Here is a 9,524-nt window from a genome sequence, read left to right on the forward strand (position 1 = left end):
AGAGGAAACGAAATACTACATACGAAAAGATATATGTAATATAATTGGTAGTAGAATTCTAACGTTCAGAAAATGAGTATACGTATAGTATGCGAAGGGCAGATCTATAATTGAGCTTTAGGATTTGCGAAGGCATTCACGTTGGGCTTTGGTCATGTAGTGCAGTCTCAAACTATGCACCACTTTGGACCCTTTTTGATGAATAAGACAAACACTAAAATTCTCCAAATCCTCGATCACATGGGGGAGTTTCGAACTGCCTATAAATATCCCCTTCAATCAAGGGTCTAACAGCCTTCACTTCACCCACAATTTCTCTGTCCATTATCTTTTCACTCTAGCCATTGCGTTGCGTTGCATATTACTAAAAGCCAATGGCGGGGAAACCAACTATTGTGATGCTCTTTCTTGGTGTCATGTTACTTTTACTAGCAGAGAATAATGTGAGTTTCACTCCCAGTTTGATTTTTGCTTCTTTTTTCATTCGACTTTATAGTTGATATATCGTTAGTTTTTAATTTTATATTAGCAAACTGAAAGATAACATATTATGAAAACTGAAATCACTTGGATTTATTTTTAAATGATGTATTTTTATTTAGTTTGTTAACGATTTATAAAATTATAAACTACTAACGTATCAAATATAAATATGATAATATTTTAATTTTATAAATGAATATGATGTATATATGGCCAATCCCCGCTGCAGGCAGCTAGCACCAGCCATGAAATGAGTCGTGAGGCACCAGCTCCGCAGCCCCAGCCACCCGGCAACTTTACAATGGTAAATTAATATTTTAATGAGAATGGATATTGGTGAGAAACTAAACTGGAAAATAAAAAATCTGAGTTTTACAGTGCTCAGTTACATTCAGATTAGTTTTATTAATTTTGAATAAACTATAGTTTAGTTATTAATTAATCATACGTTGGTACTACTCTAATAGCATTAGAAAAAAAAATCATTTAACATATGTTAAAATAGTTAGACATAAAATAAATAATAATTAAAATTTCATGTGATGGCCTATGATTAAGGGTGTTCATCGAGATAGATATGATTTAAGTTCAAGTCGAGCTAGTCACGTTTATTGTTTGGGTTTTACCCCATTATAATTCAAAAATAAATATAATTAATATAAATTTAAAAATATAGGGTAACTGTATTATTTGATTCTTTTTATACGGAACACAATTAGTTCCGCTTGACCAAAACTGTTTCTTTTTATAATATAAAAATAAATATTTTATAATCAAATCAATAAAAATAGCAATTTTAAAATACTATACCGAGTTATTTTTCTTACTTGAAGAAAACTAATAAGATTTAAACCAGTAAATTTTGATTCAATTTAAGTTTAATTTTTTTAGAAACCAGAACAACTCACATTTTTTGTTTTGTTAACCGGAATAATGTTATATTAATCACAATTTTTTTTCCGACATTGATCCAAATTGAATCATTATTATCGATGTCTCAAACTCATCTCCATTGAGTTGCCCTTTATGCTTTTTCCCAATATTTTGTAATTCTCTTTCCCTGTGGCTTTTTCAGCATGGAATCACTCAAGGCAGCCTTCTTCCACAAGGTGAAAACACAAGCTCTTCTAGTCCAATATTAAAGAAATATAATGAATTTGGAATCAAATTAATTTATTTGCAAGCGTCAGTAGCTTTTTCATAATTTCAATTTGATTTGGTTTCAAATGCAATGCAATGCAACATCGAAATATATGCAGAGTGTGGACCTCGCTGCGGTGAAAGATGTTCAAACACGCAATACAAGAAGCCATGCCTGTTCTTCTGCAACAAGTGCTGCGCCAAGTGCTTGTGTGTGCCGCCAGGCACTTACGGAAACAAGCAAGTCTGCCCTTGCTACAACAATTGGAAGACCAAGAGAGGAGGACCCAAGTGCCCTTAATCTTGTTAGATATCAAATTACGTTAAATATTGTGCTTTATATTGATATAGTGTTAATTACATTTTCCACATACAATTTCCAGTAGATTTCAACGGATTATTAATTTTTTTATATGAAGTTGCAGTGGTTGAACCATAGTAGTTCTGAGATTACGAATGCAATGCCCTATCAGCATTTAGTACGGGATATGATTAGACTAATGGTTATGCTTGTTTGTTGTCTATCATCAAGCTAATTGGTCATGCCTTTTAAACATTTACCTTTTACAAAGGATTCTAAATGTTTCATAGGCTTAATGGTTTAAATTTTATTATTTTTTTATTTTTACACCCAAATTTTTTTCAGTGACACCTAAATTAATTATTTTTTTAAAATTGGTACTTCCAACAGTTAACTATAGTCAATGATGACATTGCTCAATCCCCAAGTGACACGTGGTAAAAAAAAGTCGCACATAAGCAATGGAACATCAGTATTTATATAAAATAACTTCAAAAGATAAAAAAATAAAAAAAGTTGAATAAAAGTAATATATATAAAATTCAAAATAATAATTTTTTGAAATTTCTATAATATATTATTATATAATTAGAATTTTTTTAATTTTTCCTTTCCTTTTCATTTTTCATTTTCCTATTTTCTTTGTAATTTATTTACCTTTCATTTTTTTTCACGTTCTCTTTTTCCCATTTTTTTCTTCCCTTCTTCTCTTTCCCATCTTTCTCTCTTTTTCTTAGCTCTTTCTTTGTTACTTCCTTCTTCTATAAAAAAACTCCATTATCGTCTCCCCTATTGACATGAACCGCCACTCTCCGGTATGAGCAATCCTTTTCAAACTTTCAACCATGATAGAAGGAAGGATCGATTGAATAAAAATTGAAAGGGATTAACTTTTAAGGTAGGTTAGAGAGAGAAGGCAAAACCGTACAAGGAAACTTCCTTCTGGCAACTGTGGTTCCAGTTGCCAACCTACCAAGTGCGCCAACAACCACAGCAGACCTTACCCCTGTCATGGCAACAAATAACTTTGATTTTGGGGATCTGATTAGGTATTTTAAAAAAGTTTTAACTCTGAGATTCTAGGTTGTAAGTTTTAATTTTGAGGTTCTGGGTTGTTTGGATAAATGATGATGAAGCCTATTTGTACATGGATGGGATGATGAATCAGATTTCAAAAGAATATGGTAATAAGACAATAGATTGAGGTGAACCAAAGGAATATAAATTCCTTACCCAATCTTCAACGTAAGATGTTTTAGAAAATATGAACACCATATATATATAATAATAGTAATTACATGTTATTATTTACTATTATAAAAGATTAGCCCAAGTTAAAAGTGTTCTAATTTGGTTAAGGTTTATTGAGCTTTAGTTATTACATAAAGTATGACTCAAATATGTATAGATATTTTAGTAACTAATTTCTAATTGATGATGAGCTGATTAGAAATTAGGGTTAATGTGCAAAAGTTATATATTAGGGTTATGGTTCCCAAATTACGCATATGTAACTTTTCTAATATCTCATCTTTATAAAAGAGAGAGAGCCACCTTCTCAAAATTACTTGTGTTAATTTGGAAGATCAAAAACATAATATCAGAATATTTCAAGAAATCCATTGATTCAAGTACGCTTCCACATCTAGTTTTGTTCTTAATGATTTGACATAACAGATCCTGTTTTACAGTTTTAAGTTTATATCAAATCTTGTTTACGGTTATAACACAAGATGCTTTCAAACGATTATTCTGTTGTTATTTTCCATAGAATGGGTAGCTCCTTCCCAATCTACCATTGACTATAAGGTTTCACGTACAACTAAGATAATGATGATGATATTAGAACAGAAAAGAAATAGAAAGATAAAAGCAAAGAAAGAATAAAAATAAAACTAAAAAATAATTTTTTTATTTTTATGTATTATAAAAAATTATAATTTTTTTTTTCTAATTCTTATTATTTTTTTAATTCTTTATATAAATAATGGTGTGGTATACTTATGTGGCTTCTTGCGTGATTGAGCTACATCATCATTGATGGGGCTACTACCCACCAAGATTTGTTCCTGGTTATCTCTTCTATATAAGGAGATCAGACTAGCATGTTTGTACATTTTGCTTCTGCTTCTTCTTCTTCCTTACATTTTCGTTGAAGCTTTAGAAATTTTAAGTTAGAATCAGTAGTGAGGAGTTCTAGTATTCAGCTGACACCATTGTTAACACCAGATTACTGGTAATTTATGATAAACCCTTAGGTTATTATCGAAGGAATTTATGTGTTTACAGAAATGCATGCATAGGTTATAAAATTATTCTTGAGGAAGGAAACTTCCTGATCCTGGGTTGCATGCTACTGGTTCATGCATGCATGTAAAATTTCAATATTTTGATGATGTGATAGATGTATTTGTCTATATTTTAGCTCAAGAAGCTAATGAAGGTCCAAGCAACAATGGCAAGAGACCTTCTGAGTAGATTACTGTATTAGATTTTATGGTAAGTTCCTTCTTGCTTCCATGTGTTATAAATTATTTTGCTGTATAAATTGTGTAAAGTAAGTATTTCTTCTCAGTAACATAATTTTGTGGTGTTTGGTTAAGCGGTGTTAAACCAGAATTGTCACTTCATGTTTCGATGTAAATATACTCCTTGTTGTACAAGCCTGGTACCATCTATATGTGAATTGTGATATGTGATGGAAGATAAAGGGATATACTTATGATGCCTTCGGCAGGGCAGTTATATTGTAAACTGGACTAGAAGATCACGAGAAAACATGCTCAAATGAACAAAAATGATATGAGGAGTTAAAGTGGTTTGTGCATATGAATATGTTTGATTGATATGACTCTATTTCTGAATTCAGGGTCTGAGGCTGGCATAAGGATGGGTTGTGTGTAAACCATTTAGTTGTGTAAGTTATGGTTATGTTAGTAGATAGTGATTGCCAATATGTCTTGTTAAGTTGGTATGTTGAGTCTGTCTAAGTTATATGAACGCCATTGGCCGTATTGTGAATAGTACGACTAAATCTCTTTGAAAGGTTGAATGTCATCATAGGTATAAATGCTTGTGTACTAGTAATATCTTTGTATAATGTGATATTTCCTTTATTTATGGAACTCACTAAGTTTGTATGAACTTACTCTATTATCTTTTCCTTCTCAAGCGTGTTGATAGAAGGAAGTAATTTTGTTGTGAGGGACTACGCCAAAGCTACTATTGGTAGTGAGCTACTTTTCTAATTTTTGTATCATGCATGACCTTTAGGGGTGGTGTGTAGATCTATATTGTAACCAACTTGTATAATTATTTAGCACTTTTGTCAAGATATGGTTTTATGAGAATCTTTCTAAACTCTTGATATATGTGTTTAATCTAATATATCATGTTCTTTGAGATTGTCTCTTTGGCATATATGCCAAATTGTTTTTGAATTTTGTTTTAACTGCCAATGATGCACTTAAACCTATTTTATAAGAATAACCAATCTTACGTTTTATATAACCCTGAAAACTTTTACAAGGCTTTCGCCAGATGTTTGTCTAAACACATTTCTATTGGTGTATTACTATTTTAATTGTTATTTGTTATTATACTGGGGTATACGTCAAGACATCAAACTTAAAAAAAATTCAAGTGTTTCTTTTAAACCCAAGTGGTTTTACGTTGTGACATACCATACCTGGTTCTAGAGATCGAGTTGGGCATGGGTGTTACACACTCGCAGGTCAAACTCTATAGTTTGTACTGATATACTTCTTTCCACAGCTAATGATGTACAGATGTATGAATGATTTGACCTAGGGTCGATTAATGGACGTACAAGTTTGCAAAAAAAAAAATGACCAATAATAACATCAGGAGCAACAACCTCCTTTTTAACCTTGATCGCATAGGCTCTAGTAGGTGCACGAGCCTTAGATCTCAAAGAAGTCTCCCTTATTCCTCCCTGATTGCCTCCAAGATTGCTACCTATTCATGGTTTTCTACCTTTTTGTGGGGGTGACATTGGCTTTGTAGCCTGATCGATGCTATATTTTTCCTTTTTTAAGAAGTCTCTCATGAAGTGTTCTGTGGAGCCTCATCTGAAACAAAGTTCTTTTCCTCAGCCTACATTCCCCCATATGACTTTTCCTACAGTGCTCACAAATTGGTCTACCCGTATTCTGGACACTTCCTATCACATCTCAAAAATTGGGTTGGTAGAAATTGGGTTAACGAATCGAGAGTGGTCACGCCCAATTTTTTTATGATTGCGTAGTGGTAGAGCTATCCTTGACAATCAGTGTTTGAATCCCTACCCTATCATTACTTTCTATGTGGTGCAATTTTGTTTCCAACCTTAGTGAAGGTCACATACCATGTTTTAATTTTTTTTCTTAAATTGAGAACAAGTTAGTAAGTGTTCAAGTGGTAAAGGGCTTAAATAAATTCCTAAAGGTCTTAAGATCAAGTCTCCTCACTCCCATATTTTTTGTTTAATTTTTGGTCAACTTTGGCATGCTATTACACCCCATTGCCGTCAACACTCTCTTACCATGCATAAGGGAGATTCTTTCCTTTCATTTCAAGTCAACATACCAAATTTCCACCAACAAGATCCCCTTTTTTTGCTCCATTATTCCCTCAGCATACCATTTGCATTACTTTTACCATGTGAGCTGATTCAATGCACCTAGACAAGTAAGTATCACCATTTGCCACACAATTCCTTAGTCTTCACTTTCTAGTGCCGTCCAACACCTTGACTCCTCCATTTTTCTCTTATTTTTCTTTTACTTTAGTTATCAACCACCACCTTTGCACTATTTTCCTTCTCTCCTCCACCACATCCTAGCCAACCGTACCACCACCAGACCTCCCCTTTTTTCGTCGCTCTTCCCTTTTTGGTTTTCCTCCATCGTCACCTAACACCACTGTACATTACCATTGTACACCACCATTGAAAGAAACTATCTTTTCGCTCTTCTTCTTCTCTCTTCCTTTTTTCCTTTTTAATCTCTCTTTCTTTCTTCTTATACCGCAACCTTCTTTTCTCCTCTACCAAGTCTTCATCGAACCACCACCATCGTTGCCACGTTGCAAATGCCTCCACCAAAAATTAGTGATTTTCCTTATTTTTTCATCGGTTTTCAATTTCTTCAACTCTCTATAGTAATGAAACCCCCTTTGTTTTATTTTATTTTCAATAAGTTCATAAAAATTTTAATTTTATGTTATTAATTATACACTTGAATCACTTTTCCAAGTGATCGATTGCACTAGATCCGAAGTCATCTTCAACTCAAGACCACGGTGATCTATCTTTTATTTTGATTCAATCGAATTAAAGTAAGTGATAGTGAGATGAAAATCACTATTTTCTTCCCTACTTTTTCCTATTGGCTAGATGTCTTTAAGACATATAATGTAATTTTCCCTCGTGTATTAACATATTGTACCTTATTTTTAATTAAGGGTTGATCAACACCATTCTAGAAAGCTCCTAGTTTTGGGAACGAAACCATCATAAAAATGATTATCATAAGAGTAAGTTTAAATGGGTGATCTGATGTTAGTGTGTATTAAACAAGGGTTTAAAAAGGATGATATATAATTGAAAGTCACTTGATAATAGATCGATATTCCTTTGGTTAAGATCTGAGTGTAGACGTTTGTTTGAATAGAGTTTCACACTGGATCTACTATATGGTGTGGGTCTAACTTATTGTAAGATATATAAATATATATCATTAAAAGCGCTTAAATAAAATATTATTACATGATTTATGTGTTATGGGAATACTTTGAGTATTCTAAAATGGAAGAATAAATCCGTCAAAACGGACTATACAAGTAAGTGATTTTGTACCAACTATTTCGTGAAATTATGTTGTATGGTTATGTTTAATTATTAATTTGAAAAATCATGTTTTTCTCACTCTCATGTTGTGTGATATTGTGACATATGTGAGTATTGATAATTGTTAAAATGTGATGTTTTGTTACATGGTGATAATATGTGGTTTACATGTCAAAACATGTCTATATGTTACTAAGTGTAAAAATATTGAATGGGTATAATCCACATGCCTAAAAGTGAATTTTTGTATCAAGTGAAAATATGTTTATGTGGCCATATCACATGCATGGGGTGAGAGATGTGTAGGGAGGAAGTACTGGTAGCTTGTCTGTACTACTGGTAGTTTATATACACTATTGGTGGCTTGACCACATTACTGGAAGTTTATCCACAATACTGGCGGTTTATTTGCATTACTGGTCGCTCGACCACATTACTGGTAGTTTTTCTGCATTACTGGTGGCTTGTCCATAAATTGGAGTTTTTGGATGGACAAGTTCTAGTGAACTCGATTGAGGAGTGTAGCAGTGATGGGTAGGATGTTTTAAAACAAATCTACATAAGTGTTTTTATAAAAATCGCATTGCCATGATCATGTGCATAAAGAGAATTGATTATGTTGTATGATGATTATGTGCTCATTGTTATTTAATTGTTGAACAGACTCACGCTTGGCATTAAAAGCTCACTATTTTAGTTTTATAACCTTTCAAGTAATACTCAGACTTAGGAATTGGATTCATCATTTAGTGGAGCCTCTCGGGTGGTTTTTAATAAAGAGTTAATAAATTATTGGGATGTTATTTTTGGACTTCGGACATTGGACATTTGATTTGGGTGTTTCTTTATTTTATAACTTTAAAACTGCCATGCATGCATGCATGCAAACATATGAGATTTCTGATATTTTATGTTATCGAGTTTATTCAATTTATTTATGATTTCACTTGGTTTTAGACAAAATTATAACTCATGATTTTTTAAGTATTTTTGAATGTCCGCTGCGAAAGATTTTTACCCAAAACAAATTTTAGAAATAATTAAGTTACAAATTCCTTATTTTAAATAACTTAAAATGGAATTACGATAAATGTCGTATTTTTCAAACAATCATGTTTTAAAAAGTATTTTTCAAAAAAAAAAAAATTACTCAATATTTAAATTTTAAAGCTTTCATAAAAATATCTAGAACTTTGTTATCTTTAACGAGTAAATGATTTTCAATTATCGTTAATGTAATTTTTGAGATTTGACCTTAGTGTTTAGGCCGCATCTGGGGTGTTACATTTAGATATATCAGAGCCGGATTCAAAAACTCAAACTGTGTATTTAATTGGGTTTGCATGCATATTTTAAATTTTTTTTTAGAAAGGTATTTTGCTATTGAATTTAATTGGGTCTACGCACTACCAAGTCTAAACATGGTTTAAGAAAGCATAACAAGGCTGACTATTACAGCAAATAACTTCGAGATCAAGCTGGTAATGATTTAGATGATCCAGAATAATCTGCAATTTAGGGGCACGATGACAGAGGATTCAAATCAACATTTGAAATGGTTTCTTCAACTTTTTGATACTTTTAAGTATAATGGGGTCACTGATGACGCTATTCATCTTCGCTTGTTCCCTTTTTCTTTGATTTAATACACCTTTTCTTGGTTAGAATTGCAGGCACCAGGATCTATCATGACATGGTATGAACTCGCTAAAAAGTTATTATAGAAGTTTTTTCCTATCAATAAAGCGGTTC

At 32.3% G+C, this 9,524-nt stretch overlaps 1 protein-coding gene across 1 annotated transcript; it reads left to right on the forward strand.

The window, feature by feature from the left end:
* Positions 1-279: 279 nt before the first annotated feature.
* LOC105788329 (gibberellin-regulated protein 13) lies at positions 280-2,059 on the forward strand. Its single transcript, XM_012615176.2, has 4 exons — positions 280-443; positions 713-787; positions 1,559-1,592; positions 1,743-2,059. The coding sequence occupies exons 1-4, from the start codon at positions 375-377 to the stop codon at positions 1,922-1,924; spliced, it is 360 nt and encodes a 119-aa protein (XP_012470630.1). The 5' UTR covers positions 280-374; the 3' UTR covers positions 1,925-2,059.
* The last annotated feature ends 7,465 nt before the right edge of the window (positions 2,060-9,524 follow it).

This window comes from Gossypium raimondii, chromosome 2 (assembly GCF_025698545.1).
Source record: "Gossypium raimondii isolate GPD5lz chromosome 2, ASM2569854v1, whole genome shotgun sequence".
Taxonomy (NCBI): domain Eukaryota; kingdom Viridiplantae; phylum Streptophyta; class Magnoliopsida; order Malvales; family Malvaceae; genus Gossypium; species Gossypium raimondii.

Excerpts from the sequence above, each read along its gene's own strand:
- LOC105788329 (XM_012615176.2), top strand. The coding sequence starts at position 375 with ATGGCGGGGAAACCAACTATTGTGATGCTCTTTCTTGGTGTCATGTTA. Across the intron at positions 444-712 it reads TTTTACTAGCAGAGAATAAT|GCAGCTAGCACCAGCCATGA; the intron begins GTGAGTTTCACT and ends TCCCCGCTGCAG. Across the intron at positions 788-1,558 it reads CACCCGGCAACTTTACAATG|CATGGAATCACTCAAGGCAG; the intron begins GTAAATTAATAT and ends TGGCTTTTTCAG.